This window comes from Tamandua tetradactyla, chromosome 3, assembly GCF_023851605.1.
Source record: "Tamandua tetradactyla isolate mTamTet1 chromosome 3, mTamTet1.pri, whole genome shotgun sequence".
NCBI classification, from domain to species: domain Eukaryota; kingdom Metazoa; phylum Chordata; class Mammalia; order Pilosa; family Myrmecophagidae; genus Tamandua; species Tamandua tetradactyla.
This window is the reverse complement of record NC_135329.1, coordinates 131,217,956-131,240,314: the sequence shown is the minus strand read 5'-3', so window position 1 is coordinate 131,240,314 and position 22,359 is coordinate 131,217,956. Positions and strand designations below refer to the sequence as shown.

Below are 22,359 nucleotides of genomic sequence, written 5' to 3'. Positions count from 1 at the left end.
ATACATAAGGGTTTCTATAAAGTGTATACCTACAAGTAGAAATACTGAGTCATAGGGTACATGCTGTTCTAGTTTGCTAGCTGCCAGAATGCAATACACCAGAAACAGAATGGTTTTTAAAAAGAGGAATTTAATAAATTGCTAGTTTACAGTTCTAAGACCGAGAAAATGTTCCAATTAAAACAAGTCTATAGAAATGCCCAATCTAAGGCATACAGGGACAGACACCTTGGTTCAAGAAGGCCAGTGAAGTTCAGGGTTTCTCTCTCAAGTGAGAAGGCACATGATGAACACAGTGAGGGTTTCTCCCTCCACTGGAAGGGCACATGGTGAGCACGGTGTCATCTGCTAGCTTTCTCTCCTGGCTTTCCTTTTCATGAAACTCCCCGGGAGGCATTTTCCTTCTTCATCTCCAAAGCACTGGCTAGTGGCCTCTCTGCTTTGTGGTGCTGCAGCATTCTCTGCTCTCTCTGAATCTCTTTCATCCTCCAGAATGTTTCCTCTTTTATAGGACTTCAGAAACTAATCAAGACCCACCCAAATGGGTGGACATGCCTCTACCTAATCTAGCTTAACAACCACTCTTGATTAAATCACATCATCAGGGAAATGATCTAATTACAGTTTCAAACATACAATACTGAATAGGGATTAGAAGAAACGGTTGCCTTTACAAAATGGGATTAGGATTAAAACATGGTTTTTCTACAGCCCATACATCATTTCAAACCAGCACACATGTAAACACAACTGAGTTTTGCACAAGCAAACACAACTAGGTAATGCACATGCAAACTCAACTGGGTAAAGACAAACTGTTTTCTTAAGTAGTGACTGTACCAATTTACTCTTCCTCCAGTAAGCAGAGTTTTCAATATTCCTCCCTCTTCCATAGTCTCACCTACTCTTAATATTTTTGGAGTTCTTATTTTCTGCCAATCAGGTGAGTGTGAAATGGTATCTTATTATTATTTTAATTTGCATTTCTCCTATTATTCATGAGTCTGAGCATCTTTTCATATGTGTTCAGGGCATTTGTGCTTCTTCCTCTATGTAACACCTACTCATTTCTTCTGATCAGTTTCTAACAGGTTGTTTCTCTTTTCCTTAATGATGCCAAGGTCTTTTTTATATAGTCTCTATATTAATCCATTTCAAAGTTATATGTATTATAAATAACTATTTGTAGCATGCTTTTTTAGTGTCTGTACAGAATCCCTCAATGAATGAACATTCTTAATTTTAATGTAGTCAAATTTATCATTCTTGTACTTTGGGTCATCTTTATTAAACAAATATTTCCCTATCTCTAGGACATAAAGATACTCCCCTATATTCTCTTCTAAAAGCTTTATAGGTTTGTTTTTCACATCTAGGTCTTTAATTTTTGTGAAATTTGTTTGTTTCTTTCCTTTTGGTACGATGTGCAGCAGTGCTCTAAATTGGGTGTTGTTTTTTATTTTTTTTTCCATATAGATAGCCAATTGACCCCATATCCTTTATTTCGCAGGTCATTCTTTCTCCACTGCTCTGTACTACAAATTCAGTCACAAATTAAATGTCTGCATATGTGTAGGTCTTACTATGTGATTTCTAAAACAGTCTGAATTTTCATCTTCCAGAAAAAACAGTAGGTAAAACAAACTATGTTTATAATTTCCCTTATCACCTAAAATCTAGAAGTTCTGAGATAGTTTTCAACTTATTTCTCTTCCCTTTGTCCTCTAAATCATATTCCAAGTCCTCCCAGACTCCTAAAACACAAGTTAATTCATGTCAGATCTCTACTTAGTTTCCATATAGGTAACTGAATCTACTGTCTGTCTATCTATCTATATGTCTGTCTGTCTATCTGGCATGATTTGCTTCCTGGCACATCCAACATGTTCTCATATAAACTTATTTTGTTTTGTCAAACATGAATGACTTAGATATTTGTCGAAATCATTTAAAGACAGTATGGGTTTTGGTTCACTGTTTCATTGTTTTAAAATATCTTACTAAACCTTTTTATTTAATGTAATCATATAAAAACCATAACTGTTTAACAAAATAATGCATTTAATTTCAGTTTAATTTACCTTGTTGCAAGAAAACTGCCTCTCAGAAAACCCCATGACAAAACAAAATAATCAAGTTCTATTTAACAACAAGTTAATTTCCATTACATTTTATTAGTTGGGCAAGAACCCCAGTTTGGGGGTGCTTTCTTTCATATTCTATCTGTACATTTCGGTATAATCTCTCCTTTTGAGCTAGAATATAAAAGTCTTCTGCAGGGAGCTTCAGGGACCAATTAATTCCATTAAATTATATCCAGTTATGTAGTGAACTGAAACACTGCTCATCTGGGGCTGTCTAGAGCTGCAACAATTAGGAGATGGAAGGAGGCAAAAAGAGAGAGATTGATTTTATATGTCACTGAAGCACACTGAAACAATATGCCAGCATGACTTTCAAAATGGCCTTAAAATATTCCAAACTCAGGGAGTTTCCTTTCTCCTGAGTGGGAGTTGACAGACTGTCTGGCAGTATTAGAAAGAGACAGAGAAAAGCTGATGTCTACATTGTGTCCTCTAATAATAACATTCTGCCTCTTTGCTGCATCTCCCCCTAGAAGGATCCATCTATTTGTTGGGACTGTGTGTGTGTGTGTGTGTGTGTGTGTGTGTGTGTGTGTGTGTGTGTGTGTGTGTGTGTGTGTCTGAGCTTTGCCTCCCCTTGTCTAGGGACATGATTTCACCTCTCACATCTGTGATAAACAAACGGAAGAAAGGACACTAACCCTCCCAAGGTCACCTAGAAAATTGGTGTTGGGGCCTGAGGGTGAGATTGGGTAGGGAGGGGGACGGAACCCAGGTGCTCTGACTACAGCTTTGTGGTTGTGCACTAAATCATTTTCTCTCCCTTGCGAAAAAAATTCATTGGGCGGGGAAGTGAGAGATTAATCAGATTTCCTCCTCTTTCCGTTTGCGGACAAAAAAACTCACGAAAGCAGAAGAGGTGTCCACTCCGCAGTTCTTAAGCTGGGTCCCAAAAAAGCACACGCTCCCCACCCCCTCCGCCCCAACCACGACCCCCCCACCCCACCCCACCCCCACCCTCACCCTCGGACACAAAGCGATCTCGGCTCCCAGGGTTTCCGCCGGTCCAACCGCGAGCCCGGGAGGTGAGGAGTGGTGAAAACTCAGCCCTCACCTCCAGCCGGTCCCGGGCTCGGCGGCGCCCAAGCCCCGCCCCCCGCCCGCCCTTCCCCCACGGCATCGGCTCGCCAACCCCTCTCCCCTTCTCCCCATCGGGCGCACCCATCCCAGATGCCGCCTGGCACCGAGCGCAGCCGCCGCCGCAGCAGCACTTTCCGCTTGTATTGATCACCTCCCAGCCCCGCTCAGCCGGCCTGCCCCAGCTGAGCGCGGCCAGCGCGCCGGCCCTTAGCAGCCCGGGGGCAGTCAGGCTCCGTGAGGAAACTCCTAGGGAGCGCGCTGTCCGGGGTGCCCTCTGCATTCTGCAGTGTCTTTCTCTCTGCCTGGAAGGAGGAGGAGGAGGAGGGGGAGGAGGAAGAGGAGGAGGAGGAGGAGGAGGAGGAGGACGTCTGGTCCGGGTTGGGAGGTGGAGCAGCGGCAGCAGCAGAAGGCGCCGCCGCCGAGGCCGCCGCCGCCGCCGCCGGAAAGGGAGAGGCAGGAGAGATCGAGACTTGGAAACCCCAAAGTGTCCGCGACCCTGCACGGCAGGCTCCCTTCCAGCTTCATGGGCAAAGTGTGGAAACAGCAGATGTACCCTCAGTACGCCACCTACTACTACCCCCAGTATCTTCAAGCGAAGGTAATGGGGCGCTGGGGGTGGGGAGAGCCCGACGAGGGGGGCTCCGGGTGCACGCGCGGCGAGCCCATGAGCCGCGGCCGGGCGCCCGGCGCGCTGCGCTGCTGCAGCAGCCCGCGGAGTCGATGGAAGGTTGCTAACTATAGCTCTGGCCTGGGCTGCGCTCAGCGCGGCGGCTTCTCGGGGAGCAGAGTGCGGGGATCGGGTTACAGAAAGCCGCGGGGGAGAGACTAGACAGGAAAGAGCCGCCAGCCCCTTCCTGGCCCGAAGCAGAGGAGGGTCGCGGAGCTGAGCGACGCCCCTCGCCGATCGCTGGCTGGTTGGTCGCCGACGCCTGGCGCCCCTCGGCAGGATCCGCTGGCGGCGCGGCTTTTCGACCCCTTCTCCCGGGCCTCGCCCAGCGAGCAGGAACTCCTCTGGTTCCCGGCCCCGCCGGGGACGCCCCTGAACCTCTCTCGCGCGCAGTGACTAGAGCTTGAGAGGGGACTGGACGTTTTCCTCCCCGCCCCTGGCCCTGCGCGTCCGCCCCTCGCCTCTGATCTTTGTGCGGTGTTGGCACTTTACCTGGTTACTGATTTCTACTTTTACGCTGGTGTTTTGGGCAGAAAAGTGGACAAAGTTCATTCAGCGTTCATTGATGTCCCTTTAATCTTCCCTGTAGCTTTTGCAAAGGAGGGACAATGGACAGGTTTCAGTGCAAAGAAAAGTGACTTTGTATTTACTTAAAAAAAAAAAAAACCACAACGCATCTTATATATTTACCACAGATCGATTTCCAATGGCCTTGGCACACTCATGGGTAACATGGCTGATGACATGTAGCCGTACAAATTGCTGTTGCCTTCTAGGGACCCTGGGTACTTTGTTAAAGGGTTTATCTTATTTTTAAAAGAAGAATTTGATGTCCCCTGAACTTAAAAAAAAAGTGTGGGTTTTTCACTACTTTGGAAGCTTCTCGACACTTTCGGAGAGCAGAACTTGGTCGCACCAGCCTTCTTCAGCAGTTAGCATCTCCTTCCACACCAGGGTGCCCTTCTAGATCACAAAAGAATCAGGTATGGATGCGGTGTGTGAACTTTATTTGAGAAGTTAATCATGCCTTGCTTGCTGGCACAAAGCATTTCTAGCCTGGTAAAAGACTCTCTGATTCAACCTTGATAAGCTTTTCTTCTCTACAATGTGTGTGGTCCATGCTGTCGTGTACCTACAACATAACTCTGTATTTATCTTGTCAGCATCCAGGTCAGAAATTTCTAGCACTCAAAGGCCTCATTTTCACACACATCTCCGTTCCCAATTTACTTTGGGAGGCCCCAAAGCAGCAAGGTGGTAACAGCAAATATTACTCATTTCTGTGTATTTCTCACTTATTTGTTTTCAGGGAATTGAGAAAAGTGCTAGTTTCTGTGGGCTACATTGTAAATTTAGTTGTTTGAAAAAATTTTGGGGAGTAATCAATGTGCTACCTTTTAGGTGCCGTTTATGTTTAATGCTACTGTTTAAATTATTCAGCACTGCGTACCTAAAGACCGGCCCACTCAACATTTTAACTATATGAATAATAAATACATACACTCAGGTGAAGAAAAGAAAACCATGTTTCTACAGGCACATTTACCTTAGTAATTTTTTATGTACCATTAGTAATTTAGAAACCAACTACATAACATTTAATATAGCTAATGCAATGCCACTTGGCCTTTTTTTTGCTCCATAAATAATTGAAGAGAGAGACAAACAGCAAGAGCCTACTCTAGTAATTAGGGTTGGATCCCAGAAAGCTTTAGGGTCCATTTTCTGAAAGAGTGCTTCCTGCATAAAGTATTTAATATTGATTGTGTTACAGTAAATGGCATTCTCAAAACATATCCTGCTGTTCGACTATGAAAATCTGAAATCCCATTACTCTGAATCTCTTTGTTTCCTGAGAAGGGTATACCTACTCACTTGACCTACATAACGGGGTGTTAAAGTTTGATAATTGAATCTGAATTCCCTCTTCTAGAAATTATCTTGATTCTGTCTCAGAGAGGGGCATCTCCTAAAAATTTAAAGTGACTAGATGCAGGTTTTAGGTACACAGTTTGGACCACCTAATCCATTTTTTCCTCCCTTACATATCTGTTGGTAACAGAGTAGTAGCGTATGTAATTTAAAAAGTAAAGACTTAGTTTGATTTATAATGAGTTTAAAAACAGATGTTACCTAATCTACCCAAAGAGTTAATAAACTGTCTTAGAATCTGTTGTCTACAGCAATCATCCATGCCTGTGTGTGCGTGTGTGTGTGTGTGTGTATGCGCACACAGGCACCTGCGCGCATGTTTTAACCTTCTTTAAATATGGGATGGAAAACATCACTCTGTTTAAAGTACAGTGGTGTGTTTGCAAGTCAGAGTTGTTTTGAAACTTCTGTTTGGAAACTGTATTAAAAACTGAGCAATGGCATGGTAGTTTAAAAAATGATGTTTAACTTAAACTTGTAATCAGGAGAGATGATGTGATTGTTTTGAAGTGACAAGGATTAAATGGATGTGGTTTCTTTTAGTTAGAAGGAATAGACGATACCAATTAAGATGGCACTTGGAAATGAGTTTTGCTACTATACTTTAAAAAACTTCTTTTCGAATCATTCTTCTTGTGTTAATGATCCAATCAGAGTCTGTTTTGACAAATTTACTAGCTAATTTTTCTTCTAACAACATAGATACTTCCACATTTTATTAAGAAACAATAACATTCAAGGGCTGTGTTAGAGCATGTGACTTAGTGTGCTTTGACAGAAAGGGAAAATCATTAGAAAAAGTAATAAATCTGCATTAACAGTAAAGTAGACTTGAGGTCATTGTGGAAGGGCAGGACATGGATGGGTATAAAGGGGATTGTATAATTTTCATAATACTTAAGTGTAGAGTACCATAAATTTCAAGTAACCTGATTTTATATGCCTGTTTGGTTTTTGCATTTCTTTTTCAGGATAGTCTTATCACACAGCAGTTTCTCTTTATCACCTGATAACATTCATTCTGAGATGTAGTTTGAGATAGCTTTGTAATCATATGTAAATATCATTTTGAGGAATTATCTGAATTTTTAAATGAATTATGCTGTATTAAGAAAAATTAAATTTGGTATCTATTTTCAACTACATAGAAATAATTTTAATAATCTTACCTAAAAGCATGTGCATATTTTCAGCCAATAACTATTAATATCACTTAATGTAAAGGCAATGCTTGAATAATGATCTCCTTAGTTCAGAGATATTAGAGTATACATTATTGCCAATACATATATACAAATATTTTATGTGGATTGAAATACTTATTCTATTTCTTCTGAAGAAAGGAAATAGAAAATTTTATTTACCTGATTGCTTAGCAAGATATTTTGTACCAACTGAAACCAGCTTGACGTATTTGTAATCCTTATTCACAAATGATTTATCAAGTATATTTTTATAAAATATGCAATATTATAAGCTTCATTTTGAAATATTTATGTATACAGCCATACTGTTTTCTATATAATTTTGTTTTAAACCCATTTTTTGATAAGTGGATGCCAAAGAACATAGTTGAATCTAGCTTCAAAATCTGAAAAATCAGGTGGTGCTGTGGTGGCTCAGTGGCAGAATTTCTGCAGGCCATGCCGGAGACCCTGGTTCGATTCCCAATGCCTGCCCATGCAAAAAAAAAAAAAAAAAAAAATCTGAGAAATCATGAGTGATTATAATTTGGGATGCCTTTAATAAAGGCTACTAAGACAAGATGGATTTTCTGAATTGAATTTTAGTGTGTATTAACATTTCCTTGAATTCCTTAACTCTAGTTGTTGCCAAGTGAAGATTGTGTCAAACAATCTGTCTCTCCAGGGATCAGGGGATATAGAGTTGATACACAAAACTACTGAGTATGATAATGTAGACTGGACATACAAAGGCATAATATTAAGAAATGGTTGCTTTGTGTCTTATGAAGTAGCCACATTTATGAGGTAATTGGAATTGTGTGGCTATCTAGCAGTGTTAGAAGACTCTAAGTCGTGAGCGTGTTAAAATTAAGATGCATTATAATGCAATATTTTAGCACCCTTCCTTTGGATAGCAATTTCTTTTGAACTTTTGGCTACAGGCACATTTGAAAACATATGTTAGGAGTCAAATTTCGAGCAACTAGAGGGGAACAGGAAAAAATAAGTGAAGAAAAGTAGAAAGGTAGTCAATCATTTGATGGCATTAAGACTAGATATGCCTTAACTGTTTGACAATCTTGGCTTTGAATTTAAATTCAAATATGGGCAATTTCCATGCAGTAGACTTTCAAGGAAAAATTTTAAAACTTTACTGATATGATTCTCTGATTTTGTATTTTGCTTAATGGTTTGTTGAAACTTTAAAATTACCCCAACTTACTTAGTGGGTATTGAAATTTGAAATTATGGGTCATTCAGCTAAAGGCAACAAGATCCCCCCTTTTCTTTTCACTAAAGCTGGAGTTGCAAGGAAAAATAAATAAAAGTTTTTCCATTCTGCCTAACCAGGAAAAATCATGAGAAAGATCGAGAATGGAAAGATAACTGCTTAGTGAAAAATGACATGGACACATAAAAATCATTTAATCTTTTTAAGAATGAGAAATTTCTCCTCTAGCTTGGTTTTCATTGGGCTGCTTGGTTAACTTAAGTTTTATTTTTTTCCAAGCATGGTCTCACTATCCCACTGAAAGTGTCTCTTCAAAGGATATCAACACTCCTCTACCCTCTAGCTCATTGTTTGATTTCTAAAACAGTAGGTTCGAAATAAATGCTTTTAAGCATTTAAGCATTAAACAATAACTATTGTTATTCAGAATAAATACATGCAAAAGTTTTTTTCAGACCAGAAATCTAGAAATAAAATAATCTAGTCTAGTTTTCTAATGAAATCTCAATGTGGTTTGATTTGTATCTTGATTTATTTTATTTCTAGAATTAAAACTTTCAAATATTTCATGAACTTAGATCCCTAGGATGAATCATGCACCAATTGGTCAGTCTTTCATTTATGTATCAAAAGTGCCCTTTTTTGACAATGTTTTTTAAAGATGATGGGTGCCAGAGAAAAATCCTGTAGTATTATATTGAGGGGAAAAATGTCAACTTTGATGAATTGGGGACCCAGCCTGTCTTTGTCTCCTATGACCCACTTCCACTATCACAACCCAAACTTTTCCCTGCTGAATTTTCAAGAAAATCTGTTTTTTTTTAGTGTATTTCAGACTTTCTAAAGACATTTATTCACTTACTGGATAAAAATTAAATATAAACCAGGATTGGAATGTTTAGGCTTATAATTAATCTTTCTTACTAACTGCTGCATATCCCTAAATATGACATTCAACTATCTACAATTTGAACTGAGAGAATACAGTAATTATGCCATTCATTTGCAGAAATAAACAGGAATATATCAAATGCTCTTAAGTGGAAGTGTTTTATTCAGCATAAAATTGCTTATTCTAAAGAAACTGTAGTAACGATTTAAATGCAGCACCATAATATTTGATATAAAATCAAACCCTATATTCAAAGTTGAACAGTGGGCTTGAGGATTTTATGTGGAATGAAATAAAATATTCTTGTTTCTCTGCTGTACCACTTTAATCAATAAATAGTAAAATCCGATGGAACATGGCTGTGCCTTCATGAGAGGCAACACTTCGATGGTACAGACATTTACTCCTGGGAGTCTGGTGAGATGAAACACAGCAAAATGTCTTCTTAGAACCACATGTCAAACACCCAAATACATTTGATAATAGAAACTAAACATTTCTTAATCTGGTTTTATAAGGGGAAAGTATAAAGGGGCCACTAGCCACTAAACCAACAACAAACTGAATATATGTCTTCTATAATCTAATTCCTTCTTTTTTCTTAATTGTATCTACTCTCCTTAATATAAGTCTGTGAATACTTTAATTTTTTAAATAAGCACTGACTGGAAAACAAACGTGTTCAAGGTGATACGGGAGACAAAGAGGAGAGGGCAAGAAATCAACATCTAAACCTCCTAGGGAGAAAACCAATGTCTTTTAACTAATTCTTAATTCTTGAATGGATGTATTTGTCATTTTAGAGGATGGAGAATAGTCTTCTGGATGATGAATATAAAAAGCTAGATTCTAAAAGAGGGATTAGATGCTAATATGAACAGTTAACTTGCTTATAAATCAGTACTGTAGTGGATGGTTTCCTACGCTGACTGTAACATCTCTATTCTGGAATTAGGTTAAGTTTTAAGCTGGTAGCTTGTTGGAAAAATGCTGAGGCTTATGAAGAGCTAAAACATTAGCCAATCGATCGTATTTACCGAGTGTCTGCAGTACACACTTACCTGCACTTGACATTGGGAAAGCTTAGGAGGTGAAATATCTGGTCTCTGCTCTCCAGCACCTCACCAGCTGTCATGGAAGACACAACAGACATGATGCAAAAAATAAGCAAGGGGTATTTACCAAACAGTATGATGAGGAAGGCAACAAAACAACCAAGAATCCAAGTATCATAGATGGCACTAAGATATATTTGGGATTACAAACTCTGGTATGCATTTGTAAGAAAAATAAAGTTCTAATAAAAGATATAATAAACCTGGGAACTTTAGAAAGAAATTGACTTTTAGAAAAATCAGTGAAATTTCTTGAATTGATAATCACCAATTTGGGGATATTTCTTCTGCTCTCTAATCCTTAACAGTTTTAAAGAATAATATTATTTTTTGTATTTTATGCTAACTCCCTCCCCTCCAATTTTCATATTCAATTACCTCACTCTAAACTATTAGTTTTCCAGTTATAGGCTTTAAAATGAGTTATTAAGCCAACCTATTAGGATTATGACAGGCTAATAATATAATCTTTATATGATGACATAATGGTTATGCAGAAATGGTACTTTTGTGGGTTTGAATCATTTGAAATGGTGCTTACTTCTCCTAACTCATTAGCCTTGTTTACAGCAAAGGGGTGGGGGAGGGGAGTATAAATTTGGGGTTTTGTTATACTGAGCATTGCTTTCCTGTAACCTACATGTTGATAATTTGTCTAACGTGAGCTGGCATTTCTTCAGAAAATAACAAATTTTATTTTATTACTTATAATTATTCTTATTGTTTTATTATGCTCAATCCTTTGTGGATTGAGTTTTTTTATTCTCTATTGGTCATTGTATCTAGCCTTACTTCTTTAAAAATAAGCTGTTATTTGCTTCTGAAAATGGAACCAAGTCCTTCAGGAATCATAATTGTCCTTTCCTTGGCCTGCGTGTGTGACACGGAACCCATGTGGCTGCCCATTGAATAATAAGTGCTATGAAGTTGGGCTGTTTGATCCCACATAGACAGTGATTTCAGGGAAAGGTTTTATACAACGAAACTGGATCATTTCATAGATGTCACAGATAATCTTCCCTGAGCTTGAAGAAAAATCTTCTCACCTCTGCTAGTGTATGGACCCGTTTTCATATGAAATAGCAGTTTTGTTTTTTTATGAGTTTGAAAATGTAATACATAGAACGGGAAGAATTAGTTGGAGACATCTTGTAATACTGTGCTCTTAATCTGAGTTTCTTGGAGTAAAAAAACTGAAGTTACCAGAAATGAATTTTAGATTATAAGCTTATATTTAGTTTATTCTTGAGGTTCTCAGATGACACTATGCTATTTCCCCTGTTTAACATTTTTTAAACATTGTGATTTCGAGAATTGCAATTGAGTATGTTTTGGAGAAATTCGAAGCCCTTCCTTTCCCATAGAATTACAAAAGTCTCAGATAAAGTACCTAGTCATAAGGAAAACTAAATTTTTACTATAAATTTATAATACCATCATCTTTACCTTTGTTTCCTCAACAACAATTTGGGCTCATTACCCAACAGGCTTTTGACAAATGCAGACATTTATAAAAAGAAAAGCTTGCCAGTTCTTATTTTCAAGTCATTAACTAAAATACTCCCCAGACTCTCTCTGTCTCCTACAAGTCACAGCTCTGATGAATTTCATTGTTTTTAAAATAGAAGTGTAAAAAAAAAAAAAAAAGATTCCTAAACTCAGGCCCTTCTTTAGGTCTCATTCCACGAAAGCACTCACATACTTTTATGCAAAAGAAAAAAAAAAACTGAAAGATTTAGCTACTGGGGAAGCTATATCTATATCAAAAATTCCATAGCATGGCAGATTATATTTTTCTAGTATTCTAGATGATTTGGTTAACAATTGGGTATATCTTAATTTTCAGATAGGTTGTGTTTCCAACGAGTTTTTGTTTCAACAGTTCATTTGTCAGTTGATTATTTAGAACTTGAAATTCATTCCATATATAAATTGTTAGCCTTAGTGATAGGGCCCCTAGCCAATTCTGTAAGTCTGTACAGTAACCCATTTCATAAATCACATATACATGTTTTATGTGAATAGTACTGTAGAACCAAATCATGGTGCTGGAGAATGTTTCTCAGGGAAGGTGAAGGCACTGAGAGTTGAAACTTCAGGAACCCATCTTTAAGGGAGAGGGAAGGTGCTCCTTCCTCACTTGACAGGCAGTGGGAAGACAGGGGAACCCTATAGTCCTTCAACAGGACTTTAAGCTTCAAGGACTAGGGAAGGGGTTTCAAGAAGATGCGAGGTGCAAAGGTTAGGGATTTTTAAAGCCAGGAGTTGTGGCTGGGGGGTCCTGGTGTAAGGCCCTGGGAGGCTGTTTCACATTATACTAGCTCCCAGAAGTCACCTGTTTTCTTTTCCTGTGCTGGCCTCAGAGATAATCTTGCTCCCTTTCCCCCTAACCAAAAAGAACACACAAAGAACTGAAAGTAGCTAGATTTCTAGTAGTGCTTCTCAATCCCTGACTCTCCAGCAACTCTGGTTACTTAGACTGCTACAGCCTCACAGCTTTTCCTTGCTTCTCTTGAGCACTGAATCCAGCAAATGGCTATTGAGGCTGGTGACAAGTAGAAAAACAGAGAAAAACAAGAAACTGCCAAGATGTTTTTCGTCTTGTCCTGATCCAATAATGGTTCTTAACTCTTAGGGGACCCCCACACCTTGTGAATTTGGTGATGGTACACACTTGCATCAACTTCAAATTTTTTGCCTAGAATTCAGCCTATGGAAGACAGGTTAAGAATCCTACCCCAAAAGGAGGACAAAGACCAGAACCCTTCTGTGCTTAAGAGGACAATTCAGACCATGGATCCCTTGGTAATTTGTTTTTGGATCGTAGCTCAACCACACTCTGGGGTGAAGAACTAGACAAGGCCCAAGGGTGGTGGGGTCAAGTCCATGGTAGTAGCCACAGAGGGTCTGAACAATCTCAAGGTAGCTTCACTTCTCCCCTTGGATCCCCTCCTTCTCCCAGCTTTTCTTGCTGTACACGAAGAGTTGTGCCACTGTGGACTGACTCCTTACCAGCAGCAGGTGTGTGTGCTGGGTCCACCACGACGTATAAGCTACTCCCACCGGATCTGCCCAAATCAGGACCAAGTGTGTCTGACTTCATTTGGCTAAAAAATCTTTACTACCTTTCAGTGCTGCAAATTATGATTAAGAATTTGCTAAATATAATTGCCCCTTTGAATCATACTTTCTCTTCTGATAACTTACCCAATTTTATATGGGAATTTTTAGGAGCACAGCCATGTAATACTTTGAACAAAAGAGTATATAATTAGCATAATAGAAACTATTTTGATGATGAATGTGTACTGTTAATGAGTTTGGAATTTAAATATGACATAGTCAAATGGTAAACTATTTACTGTTTTTTTTTCTTGACCCATACTACAATTTAAAACCACATATAACCATTTCTTCTATTTTTGAATACTTTACTAAACTATTCTTTGTCTAAAAAAATAATCATGCAAGAGTTGTGGGGTTTTTTTATTTGCATAAGACTGAAAAAGTTGTCTTTCTTACTTGATAATAGTTTCTCAGATTTTAATTTTAATAGCAGAAATCTTAAATGTTTATTTTGATTGCTTTACAGGGTTAGATTATATCTTAACATACAGCCCAAATGGGATTTAAAATGACAGTGGGTGATATCTAGTGTTCTTAACTCCCTCCCTTTCTCTGTAACAAAATTCAAATTCATGTTTCAGCAGTACATGATGTTCTTCAGTGCACGTCCTTTGAGCCTTCAAAATTCGATTTGACTGTGTGGTCTGATGATAGCATGTTGAGATAAGTACATTGTGGTAGTAATCTGTGTGTCTGGACCTTAATGAACATCTGCTTTCTAGGGCACAACAACAGCACCTTTCTTTGTTTCCTCTTCCTTTGACTCTTTGATTTGAATCTTGTTAAACCCTGCAAAGTGGTCATTTTTGTTTGCTTTTCAATATGCAAATGCTCCTGTTTCTCTTTTTTTGGTGTGTGTGTGTGGGGGTGGGGAGCCAAATTTATAAGTATGAGTGCATGAGAAATTTAAAAGCAGTCTGCATGATGTGCACAGCTGTGGTTCTTCCATTGACAATTTAGCCATATGACGCTAGTTAAGATTATATAGATGGAACTACCTGGTCAGTTTAATCAAATTCAACAGTTATTGAGCAAGCATTGAATTGGGCCCTGGAAGACGCAAGTATGGATGAGACATGGCTGTTGCCGTCATGGAGCACAGTAGGATAATTTCATTTATTTAAGATTTTTATTAAGGAAGAACAGAACATGCATACAGTGTGTATGCACAAATCTTCAATACACAGATTGATATACTAATGTAACATTAAGTGCCCAGAAAGTGCCCTCATGCCCTTTCCCAGTGTGTGCCTCTAAAGGGAACTACTGCTCTGATTATTGTGAAGTGGTTGTATCTATTCTTGCAAAGTATCTTTCAGGTTTTTTGCTCACTTTTTAAATATAACTGCTTTATTGAGATATAATTTATATACTGTACAATTTGCCCATTTCCTCACTTTTAAAATTGGTTTTTTTTTTATTCCTTTGTAGGAGTTCTTCAGTATATTCTGTATACAAACCCATCATCAGATGGATCTATGAAAATTTCTTTTCCCGATCTGCAATTTTCCCTTTCACAGTGCTAATACACTAACAGTGTTGAATAAATTATAGTTCTTAATTCTAATGAAGTCCAGTTTACCACTCTTTTATGATGATTGCTTTCTTTTTTTATCTGTTTTAAGGAATCTTTGCTTACTTCATTTTCATGAGGATATTTTCCTATGTTTTCTTCTAGAGGCTCTATTGTCTTTTCACTTTGCATCTGCAATCCATGTCTAATTAATTTTTGTGTTTTGATGCAGATTGGGTCAAGATTCGGTTTTCCCCCGTGTGGATATCTAATTGCTCTTTCAGACTCTTAAGGAGTTTGAATACATCTTCGTATTTATTGTTATTTATTAATACATAATTGTTTATACATAATAATTGTTATTTATTAATACATCTTCTTATTTATTGTTAGAACTTACTGCTTTAAGATAATTAATACTAAAATAGAGTGGAAATTGCTCTAGTTTTATATGCTTGTTTCTTAAGTACATCCAATGTATTTAAAAATGTGTAGTATGATAGTTGGAATAGACTCACTGTTACAAGGATAGCTCTTTTGCAGAGGGAGAGAGAGTATTTATTACAAATGATCAAAATAAATTTTGGAAGTAGCTAACCACTGAAATGTGCCCTTTAACAACAGATGACACTCTTGATTTTTCATGAATGTATTTCAAAACGTAACTGTGTTTCTCTTTTATGCTCTTTCTTTTCTTGCTGAAGCTTTGTTTATTTGGCATTGTAACCTCCCATCACCCTGTCTTACATATTTATAAACATGATACTAAATTGAAAATTGGTTTTGTTTGGAGAATTTTCTGACATCCCTTGTGACCTTTCAGTACATTCCCAATACTAAATACTGTGAAAACAAAGACTGGGAATCGCTGCTTGGACACTAACTTCTAAGCAATAAAGCATGCTGCTCTTTGAGCCTCAGCTCTATCAAAATTTTTCTTAGATGTTCTAAAAAATCTTTTATCTCTTTTTTCATACTTTATGTTTAAGGTTTCAAGCTTTGATTATTGTCATATTTGTCCAACCAGAAACGACTACCTAGAACTTTCAAAGCTTGTTAGTTCTGGCTAGGTTAGCCTAGGTTGAGTAGGAGATTGAGCAGATGACTTCTGAAGTTCCTTTCAACTCTGTATTCCACGATTCTGGGACTTCATAATATCCAAGAATCAAAGAATGTTAGAATTGAAAGGAACTTTAGGATCATCTGGTCCAAGCCACTCATTTTACTGATAAGGAAAACTACCAAGAGAGAAGAGACAGACGGAGTTCCAGAGAGGCGGAAAGAGTGGGAGGAAGCGGCACGGGGGTCAGAGATGGGGAGGCAGAGGCCTCTGACCTCACTGGTCTTGCCAATGTCAGTGGTCAGTGCCAGTGATCTGAAGAGGAAGAAAGGAGAAGGAGGCCACACTAACACTTCAGTAGTCTTTCTAAGAAATTTATCATAGAGGTTGAATGGGGGTGAGTGGGGGCCAGTGATACCTGCTGACATCTGAAAAGGAATTGGTAAGGGTCCCTCTGTCTGAGGTTGCCCTGCAGACACGGCCTGTAAACTTCCGTACGTCCCTCCACCAGCATGGCTGCTTTTCCTGGTGTTCAAGAACAGTATACCATGGCTGACTCTGCTCTCATCTCATGTTTCTAACCCCTTGCAGATTGCTTGGGTAGCACACAGCCGGACCCTGCTCATCCTCCCTGGTGCCTGGATTATTCATGGGCTTCATTGTTGGGTTTCCAGATTCTCCCTTTACCATATTTCTTCTTTGTTTTTATAGCCCTGAGATGAGGGCCAAAACCTCTCACTAGTTCTGCTTTCCAATACTGACAGGGTAGACTTGAGATGACTTCATTCTTGCTAAACTTTCTCTATCCTGCCATTGCTACTTTCTTTGGTGTAGTAAGTCTGGTCATCAAATAAGGCTCTGATTAAATGCCTCCTTCATTTGTTGAAGCCAGCCCTCTTGTTCTCCATTCACATGGGAACCAACTTCTTCCTAATGCCAAGCGTACCAGATTGTTTGGCGATCTCTCTCTTTTTTTCATGAGATGCATTTTTCATGAATGCAGTTGGCAGCCTTTGTCACGACATTAGGCTTCAGGAGCTCTATTTTGATCAATGATGTGGACAGTCTTGGAAAACAAGATGCGCAATAGGTGTCATCAACAAGCCCATTGCTCCATTTGGGCACAGAATTTCTCTCATGCTGTTTGAATCAAACAATCATTAAGCACACCAGCAGAAAATGTTATGACAATATATACCTTGCATAAGGAAAATCAAAATACATGGAAAAATTGGGATATATTGAACAAATAAGAGGGAGTGATTTTTCCACAGTTCACAAACATGAGTAAAGATGGCTCCTTAGTTCATTTGCATATTTCAAAGATTATTCCAGGTCACTAACTCTTTGACAGAAAGTATAATTTAAAGTTAAGCCATCAGGAATGATGGCTTATTAAGGATTAATTAGACATTAAGAAAAAATGGTTTGTGAAATAATTTCTTAAGTCAGTTGGAAAAGATGAATTATTTTGTTTTACTTGATTTACACCCCATTTCTTAGGAGCTCATTATTGAATATAGCAAGGTACAACTGTAGCTAGCTGTGTTTTTGTTTTTGTTTTCTCCTCGCTGTTGTGAGGATCCTCAACAATGATGGTTCAAATCTTGTTTATTTTTTCTTCTTCTTCTTCTATTAGCTTGTGTAACTGCAGCTGGTGAACCCTAAGAGCCTTGGAACACTCAGAAAGAAATATCAGAAAGGGCTGTGGCATTTTTTAAAAAGCTTTTTTTTTATTGTATAATATAACATATATACAAAGCGGAGAAAGAAAAAAGCAATAATTTTCAAAGCACTCTTCAACAAGTAGTTATAGGACAGATCCCAGAGTTTGTCATGGGCTACCATACCATCCTCTCAGATTTTCCCTTCTAGCTGCTCCAGAACATAGGAGGCTAGAAGGAATATGTGTTTTTTATCATCACAATTGACTTTTTCCTTTTTGTAAATTACATACATACAAAAAAGCAACAAATTTCAAAGCACAGTGCAACAAGTAGTTATAGAACAGATTTCAGAGTCCGGTGTGGGTCACAGGGCAGTGGGCATTTTAAAATCATGTTAGGGCCTATTATCTGTAAGAAAACCAATTTGCTTGTGGACCATTAGTTGTCAAAGAGGTCTCAGTGAGGTGGTATGTTTAAAGAATGAAGAGAGAAATGCCTTTGTAGATAGGGTTCAAATAAGCAGATGGGGAATTATTATCCCTAGAAATAGAGGGAATTTCCTTTCTGATACATTTACTTTCTAAACTAAATGTGTGTGGTTTTAGTACCTTTTATCTAAGTTTCTCAATATATTATGTAGCTTAATGGCACAATTCCTATCTTTAAGAAGATGCAGGTGAACTGAGGCATATCTATCAAATTCTGTGTTATTCTGTGTTATTTGTATACTCACCCTTGGGCGGCCTATAAAATCTGATTTATAGGACTTTTAAAAAATGGAGAGAGTAGTTTGCTAATTTGATTTTTCTTTTTCTTCTTATGTTTTAACTTGCACTAAGTGGCCTTTAACTTAGACTATACTGTATAATAAATTTACATTTAATGTTATGGGGAAAAGCCTGAGAAAGTCAGAAAATATTAGGAAAGAAAAAGCATAGTATGGAATATTATGTACATAGAGTAATTGTTCGATTTATCATAGGTTAACAGTAGTTTGTGTACCTGTAGATCTTCACAAAAAAGTAAGATCCTTAAGGATAAGAAATACGTCTTGTTCATGTTTGTGCCTGTTATGATGCTTCACATATAGTAGATGTTTAATAAATTATGTTTATTGAATTGAATCCATCTCCTTTGAGTACTAACATCGTGAAGAGAAATATGAGGCACAGCCAGAATTCATTAGGAATGAAATGCTTCTGCTTTAAATACATACATATTATGGTAAAAATGGGCTTTTTTCATGCCTAGAAGGCAGATCACTGCTAAGAAGCATAGTGTGTCCTTTCACCTAAGCACTTGGTATTAGTCAGAGTTCTCCAGAGATACAGAATCAGCAAGTTATATGTATAGGTAAATATTAAGAGATTTATTATAGAAATTGACTCATGCAGCCATGGGGATGGGCAAATCCAAATTCCATAGACCTGGCCTCATATTGAGAACTCTGATGTAGGTGATAATAAACTTCCCAGGAGGAGCTGCCTGGCTGAGGTGGAGAAATTCTTTCTCACCACTGAGATCCTCAGTTTCTCCCTTTAAGGCCTCCATCAGTGGATGATGAGACTTCTCTCATTGCTGAAGGCAATCTCCTTTGTTGATCGTAGATGCAGTCAGCCACAGATACAATCAAATGGCTAATGATTTAAATCTACGAAATACCCTCACAGTAACAATCAGGCCAGTGCTTGCCTGATCAAACAACTGGGTGCCATAACTTGACACATGAAAATTAATTTCACATGTGAAATTCACCATCACTTGCTTCTTGAAGTACAGAAACAAAATATTTGATGATTATCTTTAGTCAATATAGCAAATATAATGTATTCAGATATGTTTTAATCAAAATGAAAATTTCTAATATAATTTTCAGAATAACATATGGATGGAGCAGTATTATTGAAAACCAATTAAATAAAAAAAAAAAAAAAGCTTGTATTTCTAGTACCTACATTTATTAGGGTTAGCTAGAGGTCTCGAAGGGCCTAGAACTGATCAGGCTCATAGCATGTGTTTGTGTCAGTCTGGGTTCTGACAGTAAAAATGTGTCATGCTAAACTCGGTATTTGAGTGTTAAATAAACGGGGGTATTTACAAAAGTGTGGATAGGATTTAGGAAAAACCATAAAAGAATAATATCACACTATGAGGCCAGCCAAAGATGGGCACCTTTACTGTGCAGATCTGAGTGAAAAGGGGTGGCAGCGATTACGAGAACCTGGAAGGGCAGCTGGGTGGAGAGGACGGCCTGACAGGAGCGGTGGGTGACCGTCCGCTGAGGACCGAGGCCAATCCCTGCCCACCAAACATCCCTGCCGTCTCCACCCGCCCTCGGATTTCTTGCAAGTGCCTCCAGTTGGAGCCGATAGGGAGTCAGAGAAAGGAGGAGCCTGTTGGCGCAGCGCAGATGGGTCCGCCCTCCAGGGTACAGGGCAGAGTGCAGAGGGTGGAGAGGCAAATGCAAGGATGGGGATAAGTAACTACTTGTGGAAGTAGTGAATGGCTGCTCACTACCCTTCTTAACCAATAGCTTTTTTCTTTTCAATTAACGCTTCTATTTACTGCATTCTAAAAATCTGTTATTACACAAATGAATGAGTTAAGCAGTATTTGTGAATATTTACTACGTGTAAGGTGTTTTTGATAGGTGTGTCGCTATCAATAGTGGGCAGCTTTCTATGAAAAATTGCTATTAGGGGAGTTGTACTTTGCTTTTCATAATAAATTCTGGAAGAAACAAATGGAAATATCTACCTTAAATACTTTGAGGTGAAACTATAAAGCAATCTAAAGCACCTCATTTCAGGTGCACTTGAATAGCTTGTTTTTCAAACAATCCTGTAGTGTTGCCCTGCCTAGAGGAAGAGTCTGTGATGATGGAACTGTTTTATATCTTCGCTTCTGATCCTGAGGCTGCAGGCCCTACAAGGTTATTAAGCACTTGAAATGAGGCTAGTGCAACTGAGGAACTGAATTTTTAATTTTTAGCCATACATGGCTAGTGACTCTCATATTGGACATTACAGATAAAGCAAATTGTTAAGTATATATTCATTCCCTGATTTAATTTTTATATGAATCAATACTGAAGAAGGAATTTGGAGCTTGTATGTTCAGATTGCTGGTCTCCATATATATTGTTTTTTTGGGGGGTGGGGAGGTGCATGGTCAGGGAATCGAACCTGGGGCTCCCGCATGAAAGGCGAGCATTCTAACCACTGAACTACCTGTACACCCCTCTCCATATGTATTGGAGAATAGGAATAAGAAATAGATACTGAAGATTTTGGGTCAAAAATTTGTAAAAGGATATAAAACTCTGTATAGGAACTCTATAAGGGGCCAGCATTTATGGGGAAGAGTTATTGAAGGCAACTAAGATGGAGAAGGGTTCTAAGGCTTTGGCTAATAAGAGAAAAGCAGAAAATATAAGATATATATAATTTTTTTTTTATTGTATGCTGTATGATGGGGTCACATTTCATTATTTTTCCAGGTGAGTATCCTGTTTTTGCAGCACCATTTGTTGAATTTTTGCTTGTTTGCTTGTTTGTTTTTTGGGAAGTGCATGAGCCAGGGATTTAACCCAGGTCTCGCTCATGGCAGGCAAGAATTCTACCACTTGCTGCCCTTGCACACCCACTTATGGTATATATTTTATAATTGTAGGTTGTATTTATTTAGACTGAGTAATATTTAAAAATAGACCGATTAACCAGGTTTTCCCCATCATTAAAAAGGCTACTTCAATTAAAAAACAATAAATGTATTTCTATGTTGTACTTATTTAGGATATATGATCCTTAATTACTATCCAAGTTGCTTTCATGCCTAGGCAATCAGTTGCAAAGAAAACACTGAAAGAGTTCAAATATTATACCAATAATCTACACAGCCAGAAGAAAGTGTGACTATGATAAAATGGCTTTGTCTGATTTGAGAATTCTCTTGGTTCTTTCATACCACTGTTTCTTCTCCTCTACTTTGTCTTCAGAAATCTGCATTTTCATAGGCAAGAAGCTGAAAGAAAAAAGAAGCACTCACTTGAAGCTCATGATTATTCCATAAGAAAAAGCAATGATCACATCATAAATATGACATATTGCTGTAAAGCAACTGAAAATACTTTTAGGAGCACTAAGTTCAGGGCATTTGTTTTCTGATTACTATTTTTCTACTCAAGCCTACCTTTCCCCTAACTTTTCCACATTATGCTTTATTTGCTCTGTCTTTACAAGGGCATAAAAATATATATCTGAGATTGCACATTTTGTATTTAAAAAATTTTTATTAGAGAGCTTGTAGTTTTATAGAAAAATTGTACATGAAATATAGAGTTCCCATATACCACCCTATTATTAACACATGCAATAGTGTGGTATATTTGTGGCAATTGATGAAAGAGCATTTTTATAATTGTGTTATTAACTATAGTCCATGGTTTACTTTAGAGTTCAATGTTTGTGTTGTACTGTCCTATGTATTTTAATCTTTTTATTCTAGTAATATATATAACCAAAATTTCCCGTTTTAACCATGTTCAAATTTTTATTTCAGTGCTGTTAATTATGTTTACAATGTTCTGCCACCATCACCACCATCCATTACTGAAACTTCTCCATCATCCCAAATAGAAATTCTGTACAATTTAAGCAATATCTCTCCATTCCTGATCTCCCACTCCAGCCCCTATATTGTAGTATAACCTATATTCTAATTCATGACTATAGATTTGCTTATTC

The 22,359-nt window shown here is 38.1% G+C and overlaps 1 protein-coding gene across 5 annotated transcripts in view; it reads left to right on the top strand.

The window, feature by feature from the left end:
• The first annotated feature begins 3,607 nt into the window (after positions 1-3,607).
• RBMS1 (RNA binding motif single stranded interacting protein 1) overlaps positions 3,608-22,359 on the top strand; it is a 247,943-nt gene continuing 229,191 nt past the window's right edge. For 3 of the 5 annotated variants that reach the window (XM_077153984.1, XM_077153986.1, XM_077153983.1), the window contains exon 1: positions 3,608-3,822. In XM_077153984.1, the coding sequence (XP_077010099.1) occupies positions 3,748-3,822 (75 nt within the window). In that variant the 5' untranslated portion in view covers positions 3,608-3,747. The remainder of the gene's footprint in view (positions 3,823-22,359) is intronic. The other 2 variants (XM_077153989.1, XM_077153990.1) reach the window with 2 other exon arrangements.